Genomic DNA, 16,582 nt, shown 5'->3' with positions numbered 1-16,582 from the left:
CTGCAGAATGATCTGAAAAAACGTATACATACTTGATATTTCTAGGTCAGGAGAACATACACTTATTAAAATAATTGTCAATTGATAACTGTACATGTCTTTAGCCATGTTTTTTTAAAGTAGGCTAATATCTACTTAAGAAAACTAATTACTGCCCTTATGACAGAAATCAGGCAATGATAAGGTTCAACTGTAGTCTGTGATTTACTAACTTGCTCTGAATCTTTATTCTTCCAAGTATATTGGATCAGCAGTGCCCATTAGAGCCTTGGGGGAGGTGGTCCTATGTAGAGGGTGAGCTTGACTGCAGGTACGCTGGATGTGCAGAATGTTTTTCCAGAGGTGCACACAGTATCTATCCATATGTGGATTTTGGTGAGCTCCTGCAACTTGTATTTTGACAATTTGGTGATAGGGTCAGGTTTTGTCTTCTGGACTAACTGTTGGGAGATCTGTTGTTTTATGCTGCCCTTTCCTCACAATTGCTTTCTAATTGTATCTTTGGTTATAAGCTGTGAATTCAAGACAAATTTATTTTTAAAAAATACCTCTTGCATTTCCCAAGAATATTGAACTTTATTGATTACTTTATCTTTTTACTTCATAGTTCTAATGTAGACTCTGCCATAAAGCAGGCTCAATCCCTTGAAAATAAACGTTTTGTCTTCACTCAATTGAAGTACTAATGCAGAACTAAGAGTAGGTAGTGCTTCCAGTTTAATATACCTATTGGGTGGCAACAGATTAAGATGGCTTTTTGTGTTTATTAATGGAATTTGTTGCACTCAGAATTAGCACTGATTTTCAGCACCTAGATAAAAGCGAGTGATGGTTTGGTCTTTTAGAACTGCAGCTTTGACTGTGAGATAGAATCTAGGAACAAAAGCTATGGAATCATTTTTTTGGCTAGTAATAGCATTCAGTAAGTGCCGGGTGCAGTTTCTGGCTAAAAAGCTACGTTTTAAAGCAAATTCTATACTTGTTTGTAGAATTTATCTGAGATATGTGGGCGTGCGTGTTCTGAAGTTTGGAAATGCTATTTGTTTCATTGCACTTGCCTTTTGGAATGAAATATGTGCTAAGGAGAGGTTATACTTCAGTTGACAAGGCTTCCACTTAATGTTTCTTTCCTCATTTTGCACACTGTTAGGAACCTAGGTGAGTGGGTACCTTTTATATTTCTATAGGAAGAAAACCTTAATTTTCAAGGCTGGTTATATTTTAAGAAGTGACTAATTGTCATCTGCTTCTAATTCTACCCCATGCTGGACTTGCTGTTGGTGACCCATTCTTCTCTTTTGGCCTTGTGGAGAGATACAAATGCCGAGCTGCTCCAGGCACTGCAGGTTGGCAGCGTTCTTATGGCAGCACATCACTTCTTCCCCTCTGAGCAGCAGTCTCTCCTGGTCCTCTGCTGTTCATACAGATTTTAACATCTAATAGGAACTTGGGGTCTGCTGGTAGAAGCAGGGAAAGTAGTCTTGGCGTACCTAGATCTTACATGATGCTGCCAGCAAGGACTGCAACTAGGCTTCTTTACCTGAAGAACTGTTTTTTTTTAAAAAAAAATGTAAATTCTAGCAGTGCTGAGCTTAAGTGAGGCTCTAGTGAGGAGAACAACTCATGTGCTGCTCAACAAGGTCTACCTTGGTTATTGGGGTGCATTTGTCATACCTTGCTGTCCTGGAATCCCAGAATAGAATCACAGAATAAGAACGACTTGGGTTGTGAAAAAAGCCCACCCAGCTGCTCTTCCCTCCTGTGCTCTGAAGAAGGGGTGTGGAGCAGCAGGGGCTGGGCTGAGGCCAAGGCCCCTTTGGCCACGGCCCTGCATGCCCTGTCACGACGTTCCTCCTGCGTGGGCACGTGGCTCCCAGGGCCGGGCGCACCGAGGCGCCATCGGTGGAGCCCCCTGCCGGTCAAACTCGTCAGTGCACTTTGTTTTGAAATGATGTCATGGGACTCGGTGCGTGACGTCAGCCCCTCCCCCCCGCTGATGTAACCCTCCCCCCAGCCAATCGGAGCGGAGGAAGCCGGGACCGTGACGTAAACGACCCTAGCAACAGCCCCCGTCGGAGCGGCCCAATTAGAAAATCGCTGGGGGCGGCAAGGAGCCAATGGGAGTCGGCGAAAGAGGAAGGCGGCAGGAGGCAGGTCTCCCTCATCCTCTCTCCTACAAGATGGCGGCGGCGCTGGCGATGGCGGCAATAACGGCTTTGTCTCCTTTCAGCGCCTGAGCGCGGTCCCGGCCCGACCCGGCCGCACCGAGCAGCGGCGGCGGAGACATGACCGCAGAGCCCATGAGGTACGACCCGGGGCCCTCAACCGCCGGGGCATCGGGCGGCGGCTCCCGCCGGCCCCGCCGAGGGGAGGAGGGGCCGGCGGCGCGCATCGCTCCCGCCGCGTGCGCGGCCGTTGCCGTCGGCCGACCTCGGCGGCGCCACCGCTCGGCTCGGTTCGGCCAGGGCGGGGCCGGGCCGGTGCTCGAGGCGGCGGGGCCGGCGGAGGCCGGGCTGGGGGAGGGGGCGGCGGCGGGAGGCCGAGCGGGAAGTGCAGGGGGAGGGGACGGCGGCGGAGGCGGCCGGGCGCGGGCCGGCGGCGGGCGCTCTTCTGGTAACCGCCGCGCGCGGCTATCGTCGTCGGGCGGGGAGCGGGGCCGCGCCGCTCCGCCCCACTCCGTCCCGGTCCTCGCTCCCGGCCGGTGGGCGCCGCGGCGCCGTGCCCTGCGGCTGTCAGCCCTCGCCCCACGTGTCTGCTCGTAGTACTCTGCCCGCTCCTTCCCGCGCCCTTCGCTGGCGCGTCCCGCTCTCGCTGAGGGGCGGCTCCCGCCGCGCCGACGGGGATGAACCGTTCCCATTCGGCTGCGTAAACTAAATAAGCTGGTATAAACCGAGCCGGTGCCGCCAGGCGCCATGTTAAAGCCTTAATGCAGAGTTGGGCTTGGATGTTTTCGGTTTGTAGTTAGGCTGAAGGGGCTGATCAGCGCTGTCAGTCGCACAGAAATATTCCACATGCCTGAGGCAGCTCGTAAACAATAAAGCATTGTTTCTGAGCCCTCAAAAATGTTGCGTCTGACTTCAGCATCAAACAAGATGTTAAGAAAGAGGAGCAGCATGCTGTCGTAGGTACCGAGCCGCCAAGTTTCTTCTGAGGTTGTATTTGTGTTTCTTCACCCCCGGTTTCAGACTTCCCCTGAGCGGTTCAGTGATGACCACTGAGTTTAACAGAAGTTAAAAGGTGGGAATTTTTTTTTTTTTTGCTCTTTGTACTGCTTGATTTTAATGCCTCAAAATTTCAGAGGAAACAATGTATGTACGTGGATTCTAACTCAAAAAAATTATAGTATCGTTGTTACTGATGCTGATCACGTGCTAGATGCAAGTCATAAGCACTACAAACATACGTTATGTGCTGCATGACTTCCCAGCAGCTACCGATTTCTTCTGTGTGCTTCATGTTGTAAAACAGGGGTTGCCCATCTCTCCCTCCTCTCCACGCCTTTACAGCAGTGGGACAGTTTATACCAGCTTTTTGTTGGATTGATTATTTTATTTGTAGGCTGAAATGCAAATAGAGGAATTTTCTTCTTTCATCTTCAGTCTTTGAAAAGCAGGAGTGGAGTTTGATTTCTGTATGGCATAAAGATTTTGCTTCAATATCCTTGTGTTGACGTAGCACAGGAGTTAATGGGAAAAGGCTGCTTTAGAATACGTTGCAGTGGAATTTAGATAATACAGAAGGTCAGACCTTTACCTGCAGGTGGAAAGGTTAAATTGGATTACTTTAAGAGTTTCACTTGTATGCTTGAAGTTGAGGAAGTATGTTCAAGGTGTATTTGAGTTTGTGTGTAATCTCTGGGTTGAATGTCCATGCAGTAAGTAGGCCCTGTGACAAACAACTTGTACGTAGCTGCACACAGTATTTTTTGGTGCTCCGGACTTTTTTTCTGCTCATTAACTCAGTTCTCAGTCAGTGCAGGTGTCTTTGATGTTCCTTGTTCCACACAGAGCTCATCTTGAGTTTTTTAATGTATGGGGAAAGTTCTGTGCTAGATACCAAGCATTATGTTGTTTGGTGCTGTGGTTTCAGGGTTATGAACACACTGATTGCAAGAGCTTTTCTCTTATTTTATCAGTTCAACTTCTGCTAATACTAGAGAGAATGGGAGGGTAGAGGAAAGCACTATGAATGCACTCTTGATGTATTGGTGCATTGGAACAGAGGCAGAGGTGCTCTCCACTTGTTTGCACACACATGCAGGCACGTTTCTCTGCTCACACACAGTGTTCTTTGCTCTCATTTCCAGCAAGCCATGCTGGTCTGCCAGCTGCTGCCTTTCTGTCATCATGCACCATCTCCCTGCTTGTTTGTTTATTGAGATTTTTGGACCACAGTTTCACATAAAACTTGCTTTATTTTTCTTTTTAAAATGGAGGGATCTTTGTTGTAAAGTCCGGGTCTGTTCCTACCAGTCATTTCATACATTGAAGTGAATAAGCGCAATAGAAAAAGAAAACAAATTTTGAGTCTTGGACCATCCAGGAGGCGGTGTTCCAACATTACCTATAATTTTCAGGTTAACTTTTTATGCTTTAGTCTTCCCAATGTGCAATATGGGTTCTGTATTCCTCAATCACTTGAATTTCTTTGTTCTGTGTGAGTTATATTTCAGGATTGTATGAGGCATGCTATTTAATGCCACAATAATCTAACAGGAAATAAGTCCATAGTAATTGTCCGTGTTGTCTGAAGGCACAGTGCGAGTTAGCAGGCTGTCACACAATCATGTCAAATGGGTGTAAGCAGATTCTGTGCTTTTCTTGAGGAAATAGTCAAAACTTTAGGCTGGCTGTCACCTTGTTTGCCAGATGTGTCCTTGAGCCAACGTGTTCACACAGAAGTGAAATTCCTCCCAGAGAGTCTTGCTGCAGTGGCTGTTGCTTCTGTTTCTTTATAGTACTGTCTGTTATGGTTTTGTGTACTTTGTGTTGTGGTTTCTGTAGGGCTTAAGTAGAGGTGTTTTATTCTCCTCTGAGATAATATGGTGTGAGAAGGGAATGGCCCTAACCTTACTGAAACTTGAAATTCCCCTTTTCATCACAGATTCCGTGTGTACTTGCAACACCTGTAATGAAGGAAGTAAAGGTTGATGCTTTTTACTTGCATATAGCTCACCAAAAGAAAGTACCTGAACAGAAGACAGTGCTAACACGCTATGTTCACCACGAGAACAAACGGCTGTGACAAATGATGTTTGTAGATGGGATCACTGGATAGGCCTTTTGTAAGCAGGGAGGCCTAGGGATACTGCTGACCCTCATGAAATCCCATTTCGTATAGCTGGAGTCTGTGCCTGCAGGTGGTTTAGAAATATGAATCGGTTCGCGGGTCGGTCAGTGTTGCAGGTTCTGGTGGTGAGTCAGGAGGGAGAAGACAAAATTGTCAAAATTCACTGGCAGGTATAATGGGAGACCTAATATTGACTTAAAAGATAGTGAGTAGGTAAAGTTCTCTAATTAACTAAAGGGCAGTACTAAGCTGTCAGAATTTTTTTGTGATGTCCAGCCACAAAAAGTTTTCATGCAAGACAGATAAAGGATTGATTGGTGTGAATCTTTAGTGTTATTTTTTAAGAAAAGGAGCGTAACCATGGAACAAAAACCAACTTCAGTTCACAGGTTGCTGCCCAGAGTCGGCTTCAGTGCTGTTCAGGAAAGGCAGTTTATTTATCTGCAAGCTGCATAGCTGTAGAATTTTCTGTCTTAATACATCTAATGCTAGAAGCTGTATTGAGCAGATAGATCTGCTAGAATGCAGAAACAACAATTCTGGCAATAAATTCAGCATTGTTAGTGGGGCAATCTGAGATGGCTGTATTTTTGGAAAATAAAAGAACTGTGCTTCAGCAGGGCCATAACCCTGAAAAGTGGGTAACAGGTCTGATTGGTAGTTGTAGATCTGGGAAACTAAGGAACCAGCTTTAATTCTTAGGGTTTGTGATGAATTATGTCTTATTGAGAACCTTTTACAAACTTCAGAAAGCGGAAGACAAATGAAACAAAGAAGATAGAATTAGAGACTAAAAGCCATTGTGTGGAGCCTTTCTTTCCCTTCAAGCAAAGCACACTTCAGCTTTTGTGACAGTACTTTGTCTTGTAGGTTACATGTATACTCGTTTCAGCTTCCTTTCCTGAATTAATGTGTTAAAATACACAGTATGCCATCATTTTTGTCTCAGGTGAAAATACTATATTTAGGTTTTCACATGGTTGACTTCTGTTTTTAAGTTTACAGGCTATTTTACCATTGAAATTACAGACTTCCATATAGCATTCAAACCTACTAAAAATGCAGTTGTAAAAACAAACCAAGAACCAAACAAAAAAGACCCTTCACTTCCCAGCAAGGCATGGTAGCTCTCAGCCAAATCCTGTTACAGTTGTTTGGATGCCATCTCAAGAAAAAGACACTGTGTAATCTTCTTTGAACGTAATTAAGGGTCTCTTAGTGATTTTGAACCTTTCCCCCTGTGCATCTGGAGAAAACTCAGTCTGTTCACTTGTGTGAACCTCTTGTGCCATGCTTATACTCCAGAGTTACTTAATCCTTATAATCAAATGTCTTGAACTCTATTAGGTATTACTTGATTGAGCCCTGAGGACCAAAGAACAATCCTAACCAACATGAAAAGAGTGAGTCTGTGTTAATGAAGCCTTAACCGTAGTGTCTGCAAGTTCAGCGTAGTGCTAGAGGTCTACCTCTTTTCAGTCAGAGCTTCAGTATTCAGGCTCCTTCTGGCTGTATCCAATGAGTTCAGTGTAATCCAATGCCATCTGAGCACAGGAAAGTTGTTCTACTGTGAGAATGGCCAAGCATTGGAACAAGTTGAGCAGGGAGGCTCTGCAGGCTCCAGCAATGAAGGTGCTCGGCCCCGCTGGCCTGGCCGTGTTTCTGGCAGCTGCTGTAGCTGATCCTGCTTGTGTAGGAGATCTCACTAGGGGATCTTCAGAGCTGGAAGGGATCTCCCAGCCTCAGTGCTTCCCTGGTTCTTAGTGTCACATACCTGCCAACTGTAATTTTGCTGTTGCAAGTTCAGGTATCATATTGCTACTACTGAAGTTTATAAACCTCCCCAACTGAGACTGTGATTAATATCCTCTGTCACCTGTGCTTGCAGAAAGATTTGTGCAAAGGAGCAGTGAGTTATATCAGAGAGCAGGTCTAGGTTCAGCAGAAGAAATGGCTGCTTGTAATCTGGGTTGGTTTCTGTGCTTAGGTTAAAACAATTGCTTATACAGTGAGTGTGGTGTAGGTGTAGTGATAGTCTCCTTTTATTTTCTGGTTATGTGTTTTCTCTGAGAGAGGCAGACTTCTGATTAGGGAACAAATTCTTTCCCAGATTTTGTTATCCTTTGCTCTCCTACAGGTCTTGCGCCATTTTGTTCATGTGTGCTCAACCACAGTACATCCTTATATCAGGCTTAGTCTTAACGCTTTTCCTTACAATCGTGAAAAACGTCTATGAGGGTTTGCGGGTGACAGAATACTGGCCTGATTATATCAAGACTTTAGCGATGTGAAGGCAAATTACATGCTGGGGGTGAAGGAAGGATACCTTCTAACTGTTCTGGATCTGCATGTTGAATTAAATGACATCAGCTTTGGCTTTACTTATAGTAAAACAGTTATTTTTTAAAGATGTTCTTGTTAGTAATGTATTAGATACAGGAAGGCTTTCAAAAGTCACGTTCTTGTCTCCATCATAGCTTTGGATGCACCTCTGCTAGCATTTAAAACAAGTTCATTTTTGAAGAGTCCGTCTGCTTGATAACACAAGGGGCCTTGGAGTGCACAAGCAGGCTTCTAGGCAGAACTGAGCTGAAAGATGTGCTGCAGCAGTCCTGGTGTGCTTCAGCCGTTAATGCCTGAGCAGTCTGCAGGACTGGGCTGTAACTGAGTTAAAGCAACGCGTGTAGTGTGGGTAGTAGGTAGCAGCTGTTGTCAAGTCTTGTGCTATGATGGAAGCCTGGTCTTTTTCTCTATTTTCCTCTTCCCCTGGTCTTAATTAAAATATTCAAACTTCTGCTATGGGTTGTTATGTTTGTCCATCACAGAGATACTGTTAGAAATAGATGATGTTTGCCTACAGTCTGGTGGTTTTAAAGATCATCTGGTCTTAATTTTCTTTATTTTTTCAAGTACTGTTTAGTTTTGTCTGCTTAATAGTTGCTACTCTGCAGTATTTCTTTGGAAATGCCAAGGTGAAAAATAATTTAAGTTGAAGCAACTGTAAAGATGGTTTAAAAATGAATTTGTCTAAAATCTTTAAGGCAGCTGAGAACTTAAAACCAAAACATTTCGCAAAAGCGTGTTTGTAACCAAACTGATGGAGTTGGATAAAAAGCTGGAAAGCGTTCCTGTATTGCTGGCTTGCAGAGCCATTTGTAACCCAGCTTTGTCTGGAAGGTGGTGGGATCCTGTGTGTTTTGTTTTTTAAAAACAGCTCTAAAACATTCTTCCAGATTTTGACAATAGGTGGAGCATTCTCTACCTACATTTAAAAAAAAAACAATAATAGAGAATAAATAGAGATTTGTAATAGAGAATAAATAGAAATAGAAGGTGCTAACAAGTTTCTTCCAGCGCAGTTTCACAATGTAATCCAGCATGTCCCGGTTTGCTGCCTAAATGAGCAGTCCTGCCCTTCCTTATGGCCTGGCCATGAATTTGCAGCACCTCTCCTGCCATGAGACACAGCGGTCCCGTGAATGTGTAGCAAATCGGATGCAAATGAAAACTGTTCTGTAGCATTTTATTTTGTCTGAGGTGGTTTGACTCATTACACACAGTGATCATTAGCTAATGCAGTTGATGGGTTAAGCGCAGGGGGACAGTAATTAGCAGGCGGAGTGAATTCAGTCTGTTGTGTCTAGCTAGGTGAGGACACAGCACTTCACCTCTCCTCTGCACTCCCTCCTTGTTCTTCTGCGTTGTGTTCATTTGTCATAGCAGTTAACATAATGCAGACTGTCTCACTCGTTACTGGGATAAATGGTGTCCCAGTCGTTGCTGGTTAAGGTTACAGAACTTGCTCTGAATTTAGGTGAGGAATTGTATTGTTGGGTGATAGTTTCTCAAGGTCACAAATCAAGTTCATGGCCAAACCAGTAATAGTAGGACATGTCTTCTTTCATTCTTGTTCTAATTAAGCTAAACTGTGTTGAAATAGTTCTAGACTGATGGTGAAGCTTTTCCTTTGTATGTGCAAGCCTGAAATGGCTAGGAAATAGCATAGAGATGGTTGATTCATGGCAGAGTGAGACTTGCTTTGCTTATTACTTCTAAGATGTTATTAAGTTTTAGACTCCTGTGCATTTTTTAATGCACATTTTAATTGTTGTGATCTATTTATTGTGTCAGTTTGTGACAATATGTTAAAAAGAATAAGGATTTTGCTGTAAAAGGTTTTATACAAAAGCAGGGAAAGCATTGCTGTAATTCCTTTGGGTTGAGGTGCAGTAGCCCTTAGTTAAGTTTAATCTGTTACTCCTCAATACAGGCTGATGCTACAAAATGCTGAATAATGCAGAGGAAAAGCAAGCAAGGAGGCATTTTAGTATTAGTTTGTACATTCTTATAATGTGCTAGCATGAACATTTTTGTTCTGGAAATGATGCTTCTAGGCTAGTTAGGATGAGAGGCAGTAGTTGGTAGCTGATCATGTTCTAAGCTATTAGTCACAAAGACACGTGTAGTGTTCTGAATATTTTATATAGAGAACAAGGATATTATAACTTGTTTCAGTAACAGCATTTTAGAAGATAATAAAGAGAGACAAGTTATTTCTAAATAATAGTTAAGTTGAAAGTTGGGAGTTGATATTTAGTGATGTGTTCAGAAAACAGTGGAGATGGTGACAGCAAGGGGATTGAGCTTCTGATAAATACTCAAAGGACACGACAAGCTGTAGAACAGGGCAAGAGAACATTATTTCCTGTTGCTGTCAAAAGACAATTTTGAAAGTAACGGGGAGATGGGGGGAGAAAAAAGTGAAAAGGAGAGACGTCTGTAGCCTTTAACTGGGCTGACTTATGGAGTGGATGATATAGTTGAGCAGTTTGAGAAACCGTATCTAATAGCAGACAAGGTCTGATGACTCAGACTTATCAGCTGGCAGATTTCTGGGAGTTGATAGCGTCTGGAAGGGAAGCAGCAACCAACAGCTGAGAGTGGCAGCTTGTGATAACAGGGTCTGAGGACATGACTGCCCTTGGTCTTACTCAGGATAACTGCAACCAGGAAAAGGCACCTGTCCAGGAAATTGCGGATGCTATAGGTGGAAAAAATGAGCATGAAATAGGTGACATAAAATGCAAGGGAATAGAATGTGTATGAATCATGAAGGAGTATGCCTTTATAGCAAAAGCATGGGGCAAAACTGTTGCCTTTTTACTGTGATGATTGAGGAAACAGGACTGGTGATTCTTGGTGTCTAAAACTGCCTGGTGAAAATTCCAAGCATAATACTCATGAACTGATCTGATTGTTCTGGGTCGTATTTAACAAAATAAATGCAGAATGCATTATATATGTATTTATGTATGTATGTATATGTATGTAGTTGGTTTAATATAAGCTTTGGGTAAGAACAATCTCACATGTTCACCTAGCTAAAACCAGCTTAAAATGTTTATTGTCTTTGTTAAGAGTCTGTTGGCTCTTGCTAAGAGTCTTCAGTGCTTTTTTGTGTATGTATCAAAAAGGCTACTTTGTTGTTTTGGTTTTTGTTTCTTTTTAGTGTAAGGTTTAATAAAATTGTATGGTTTTTATTTGCTTTGTAGTATTACGTGTTCAGGTCATGAGTAACTTTCCCCTGTAGATGTGTGTTAATTGAGATTCAACATCACTCCTTTCAGGCATGCTAAATTAGCGTGAGACCTACAGTAACTTCAAGTTTCACTTCTATTTTGACAGTGAAAGCAAGTTGAATACATTGGTGCAGAAACTCCATGACTTCTTGGCTCACTCATCAGAGGAATCTGAGGACACAAACTCTCCTCCAGCACTATCTAAAACCAAAAGCCTAGGTAAAATGGCATTTTATGTTTTAAGTTTAAACATATATATGATTCTGAAGTCACATATCTTTGTGTTGTGATTTCATTGTATCACGCTTCACCAGGGCACACTTATGCAAAATCCCAGTGTGATTTAGTTAAGTGGTTCTATTTTGATAAATACATACAGCCTTTGACACAAGATTTCTTTCAGTTAAAATAATGCGTTTAAATGTGAATAAAGCTAATTCTGCTGGTAGTTTGCCTTCTCTGAAACGTGAGATGGCAAACATGCATGCATTTGCCTGTGGTGGGAGTTCCTTTTTCATCTTTCCTGAATGTGAGGGCAGTATTTAGTTTCTTTTGCTGCAGTGAACTTTTTGCAGTCCTTGTGGTTGGGGCAGAAGATGTTGAGATTGTGCTTTCATAATTATCTGAAAAAGATGCCTATATTTATTTGGAAACATTCAGAAACAAAATAACTGAAAAAACATGCTGGACTAAATTAAATATGGCATTAGAAATTTGTACTTACAAGTTAAATATAAGTAATAAATTTTAAATAGCGTGATTGCATTCATAAGAAGCAGAAATTTTTCATAGCAGTACCATATACAATTTGTTTCCAAATTTGACTGGGTACAGGTACACAACTTTCCAGGCACTGCTGTTTCATGAGCTAAAAATTATACTGAAATGATAGAGTGCAGGAGAATGGGAGTGTGTTGGCTGTGGTGTGGAGTTTATTTTTAAACTGTTGTTGTAAGTAATAAAGCTGTGTGTTTGCTGGTGTGCAGTTTTTCTTTTGATGTTTATCTTGAGAATGTACTGCCATGTGCTCCCGTCTGCCTTGTGTCAGCATCTGACTGAACCGTTAACAAAGGAGAAAGTAGCACACAAATAATTTCTTAAACAGAATAAGAAATCGAACTGCTGTAGATGCAGGCATTTAAGGTGAGATTTTGCTACATAGCATACTTTTTTTTTTAATTTATTGATTTTTTTTTTTTTTTCCCTTTATCCTGTATAGATATCAAATAGAATTTGGCTGCTTGTCTCAGAATTCAAACATACTGTGAAACAGAAGTACACAGAGGTTGTGGAGCTGTTGGAGTGGGTCCAGAGGAGGGTCACAAAGATGCTCAGAAGTCTGGAGTGCTTCCCTTATGAAGACAGGCTGAGGGAGCTGGGCTTGTTCAGCCTGGAGAAAAGAAGGCTGCAGGGAGACCTCATTGCAGCCTACCTGTATTTAAAAGGGGAGTTAATAAAAAGGAGGGGAATCAACTTTTTACTTGAGTAGATAGTGAGTAGCACAAGAGGGAATGGTTTTAAGCTTAAGGAGGGAAGGTTTAGGTTGGATGTCAAGGGGAAGTTCTTTACAATGAGAGTGGTGAGGTGCTGGAACAGGCTGCCTAGAGAGGCTATAGATACCCCGTCCCTGGAGGTGTTCAAGGCCAGGTTGGATGAGGCACTGCACAGCTTGGTCTGGTACCAGATCTGGACGTTGGCGGCCCTGCGTGTGGCAGGGGGATTGGAACTTGCTGATCCTTGGGGTCCCTTCCAATCCAGGCCATTCTGTGATGCTGTAATTCTACACTGACTAATTAATAGAAGACGTGCTTCATTATTGTTTAGATATATATTTTTTCCAAAGAAAGAGCATATTAAAGTTGAAGCATGAAGGATTAAACACTTAAATATTAGAAAATGCCGGAATTGACTGTGCAAGCTTACTTCCTAGCTTTTTGTGCATAACATGATGTCTCTTGGAAGTACCCTATTCATGCTTTTTTTTTTCTCCACTGACTGCTTTTTCAGTGTATAAATGATTGACGTGATTGGAGCCAAATCAGGTTTACATATTAATGGATCTCATTTTTGTCCAGAGTATGGAGGATAAATTAATTATTAGGTGTTGTAAAGGGTAAGAGATGATGATGGAGATGATTGTGTGTCTCAAAGGATTTGGGACATGCCCGTGACACACACATAGATCAACTGAAATGTGTAACAGATGCTTATGGAGTACTTGATCATGTGGAATTTAGTGTACTGTGATGCGTATGTAGTAGCAGCAATAAGTAAAGTGAACTTGCACGGATAACCTTAATTCTGGCTTTTCTTAAATTTTGAGTACTTGATTTTACAGCCTTATGTTGTTTCTTTATCCTCTGCATTCGTATCGGATGTCTCTCTCCTCTACATTGCGTGGGTGCCAGCAGGAGGATCATTGAGAGAGCGTAGGAGAGACTGACTTCCTGCTCTTGTATCAAGTGACCAGCCTCTGCCCGGGAGCAGCAGTCACAGGGGAAATTCTGCGCTCTCATAGCCGTGGAGTGGATGGAGCATGTGCAGTTTGGTCAGCACTAGGAGCTGTGAGGGGGTTCGGCATGCTTGGTCATTCTGTGGGGATGGCGCATGTACAGTCCAGTCACACCCAGGAGCTGTGAGATGGAGGAGCATGTTCGTTCAGTTGCTTTTGGGAGTAGCGCACGTGCAGTCTGAGGGCAGAATCTGCACAGCCTTGATCTACCGGCATCACATCGATCCGTACTGAGCCTGTACAGACTGTGGCATGTCCCAGAGATTTAGTAGTTGATCCAAAATGAGGCACAAATAGAAGGTGGACCGAGTCCCACCCCCAAAGGAAATGGAACTTTTCTGCCACGTTTCAGGTTCACTCCTTCGGGTGGTGGAATGCCTACAATATTCCAGAGAGGAAATTTCCCTTTTTTAAAGGGGACAAAAGCTTGGCGTGCAGAAATGGCTGGATAATTTATACTAAAATTTATCCGTACAATTCAGTTTTAAGTCAAATACCCAGCATGAAATTTTCTAGTAATTTTTTTTTGTCTAAAGTAAAATAAAATTGTTTAGCTTTTTCCCCAAGTGTAGTGTGTCAGGAAAAACTAAGTTACAATGCTAACAGTCTAATGTTATAGAAGGAAATAATGATATTTATTCAGTTTTTCTGTTTTCTGTTATACTGTCACTTGCATGTTTCTCAGTAGTACATCTGTTACAATACTACTATTTTTATACCTTTCAAGCAACTTCATGCAAATGTCATTAAACCACTGAACTAAAACATTCCCTTCCATCACCTGGACTGGTGGATGAAGCAGTTAGTCAGAAGATATCTGTCTTTAGCTTTTATATTCCACGGCTACTAGGATCAAGAAATGAGAATTCTCTTTTGTGTCCTGATGTTTGTGCATAGCTCATAATCCCAAATTTAACATCGTGTTTTTAATATTAAAATGTGTAAGAGAAATCCTTCACTTCTTACAGATTAAAAAAAGCACTCTGTTATCCCTGCGTACACAGTTGTGTTCTCACGTCTTGAAATTCACTTAATATAGGCTCTCTTTCAGCCTATCCTACAAAACTGAAAGTTATTTCAAAATGATTTCTGTGAAATTTAAGTCATGAAGTCAGTTTTGTTTCACTGTTGTGCAAAAGTTGATCTGTGAAAGTCACACAGCCATCTTTATTAATGCTGATGAAGCATAAAAAATGCTGTGAGATAGCATGTGAAAAACTACTAATATTTCTTTGGGTTCAGTGGATTATTTTTCTTTCCATAGGTAAAAGTAGAGAACCTGAAAGAAGTCCAACCTCAATGGAGAACAGTCGAGAAGAGGTAGGAATAAAAACGCTTTTGACTAGTCTAGAGTGGCTAATGTGTAGGAAATATTGCCATTAGCAATAAGTGCTTCAAGAATATTGACAGAGCCATATGCAGAAAATCTCCTGTTTGCTGAATAGAAACTTCAGCTGTAAAATATACATTTAAAAATATTTAAAATTCGGAATGAAACTGTGATATGGGCATGCAAACCAGCTTATTTTTCCGTCATCTCCTTCTTTAAATTATTGAAATACTCAAGTTTACTTGTTAGTCTGATGTACAACAATTCCTGTGTAAAATGTTTCTTAATGCACTTTTTATTTGTTTTTAATTATTTGTAAGAGGTGGTGACTTCTGAGATGCATTGTTGGTGCTCAAGTGAATGGAACAAGAAGATGCTTCTGTTGACAGGTGACTTGATCACAAGTGTGGTGACTTTTTTTTTCTTATTTTTTAGGGTGGTAGTTCTTCAGAAAGAGTCACGTTGTTAGGATCGTCACGCTCAAAAAGGTTGGTGTGGAAAACAAAAAGAAAGAAATTACTTTCTATCATGTGAAAGTATGGAGAAGTCTCTGTGCTGTGCTAGATGCTGGTAGTATGCACCATTTGAGGTCCACAGAGCTAGCAGAGTTCTAGTATGACAAAGGCATTGCACCATATTTAAAATGCAAATGATTTTTCATGGTCAGAGGTTGAGATCATAAAGCTTAATTTTTATTTACAACAATACAGTGGGATTATCCTGCATTTTATGACTATTCAGGATTTAACAATTGCTTAAACAATTATTACTTTTCCTCTTGCTCTTTCAACACATGGGATTCTTTCAGTGATGTAAGTTGGGGCATACAGAAAAAAGTTTTATGTACCTTATTGGTGGAGAACCAAAATGTGCTAAAAGTTGTCCTGGGCAGGAACTGTACCTTTGATTTAAAAATAAATACATAAAAAATCTAGAGTTAACTGTTTACCAATTTGAGACTGCAGAAGAAGAATTGTATGTGACCTAAATAGCATCAATCAAGCCTCCTCTAGTAAAATTCCTGCTCATTCTGCTGATGTTCTTTGTGCTTTTTTTTTCTTTTTCTTTTTCTTTTTTTTTTTTTCAAATTTGTTTATTATCCTGGTATACTGTGTAGATCAGTGAGCTCTTCTAAGTGCCAGCCTTGAACAGCTTCCTTCTTAGTGTTCTCCACAAAGTGTTCTGTGTCTCTTTTCAGTCATACAGTTAACCACGTTTGTTCGTTGTATCGTGCCTGTTGGAATTAAATGACATTCTTCATTCTCTGTTATCTGTTTGGCTTAATTCTGTATTTGCAAGTTTGGTTTTGTGTTTGACTTTAATTTCTCCCTTCTGAATTCATTCTCCTGCCAGCCTTTTTTATTTAGAGCCTTTCAGTAGTCCTGTTTTTTTTACTTCCAGTCTATCATTAAAGGTATGGTTGCTCATGCACTTACTGCACTGTGTCTGATACTGAGAAAAACAGCATCCTGCATTGACTTCAGTAGTTCATGTATTACCTTCAGACCACAGTAAATTACTCTCTACGGATTAATATATTTTTCCTGCCATGACATAGTATATTCATTCGTGTTAAGGGGTTCAGTTCTGAATTATTTTTATGTGAGATTTTGGCTACCGGTTTTCATATTAAACAGTCAGCTTTTTAATTTCTTTCTGCACTTCCTATATTTCCTTGCAAGTGTCTTTTCAGCTGAGCTGTCATTTGCTAATATCTGTGTGTTCTCTTCGGGCTGCCTGTTAAAATTGGAACAATGTTTAAGATTTCTGAGCATTCATCCAATTGGGTTTTATTCTGGCTTTTTTTTTTTTTTTAATTTCAAATAAAAGTGTGACTTCCTGCATACCTTTTTAAAAACACATCAAACCTTA

General features: G+C 41.5%; 1 protein-coding gene across 4 annotated transcripts in view; it reads left to right on the top strand.

Annotated features, from left to right (window-relative positions):
* Positions 1–2,129: 2,129 nt before the first annotated feature.
* The window catches only part of ATRX (ATRX chromatin remodeler), a 75,956-nt gene continuing 61,503 nt past the window's right edge, over positions 2,130–16,582 (top strand). For 2 of the 4 annotated variants that reach the window (XM_042876301.1, XM_042876300.1), the window contains exons 1-4: positions 2,130–2,305; positions 10,975–11,087; positions 14,645–14,700; positions 15,146–15,198. In XM_042876301.1, coding sequence (XP_042732235.1) covers positions 2,286–2,305; positions 10,975–11,087; positions 14,645–14,700; positions 15,146–15,198 — 242 coding nt within the window. In that variant the 5' untranslated portion in view covers positions 2,130–2,285. Of the gene's footprint in view, positions 2,306–10,974; positions 11,088–14,644; positions 14,701–15,145; positions 15,199–16,582 lie in introns of those variants that run through there. The other 2 variants (XM_042876302.1, XM_042876303.1) reach the window with 2 other exon arrangements.

The sequence above is a fragment of the Lagopus leucura genome, unplaced genomic scaffold, assembly GCF_019238085.1.
Source record: "Lagopus leucura isolate 7727_CA_CO unplaced genomic scaffold, USGS_WTPT01 Super-Scaffold_100016, whole genome shotgun sequence".
Lineage (NCBI taxonomy): Eukaryota > Metazoa > Chordata > Aves > Galliformes > Phasianidae > Lagopus > Lagopus leucura.
The sequence above is the reverse complement of the archived record's forward strand: the minus strand, read 5'-3'. Positions and strand labels throughout refer to the sequence as shown.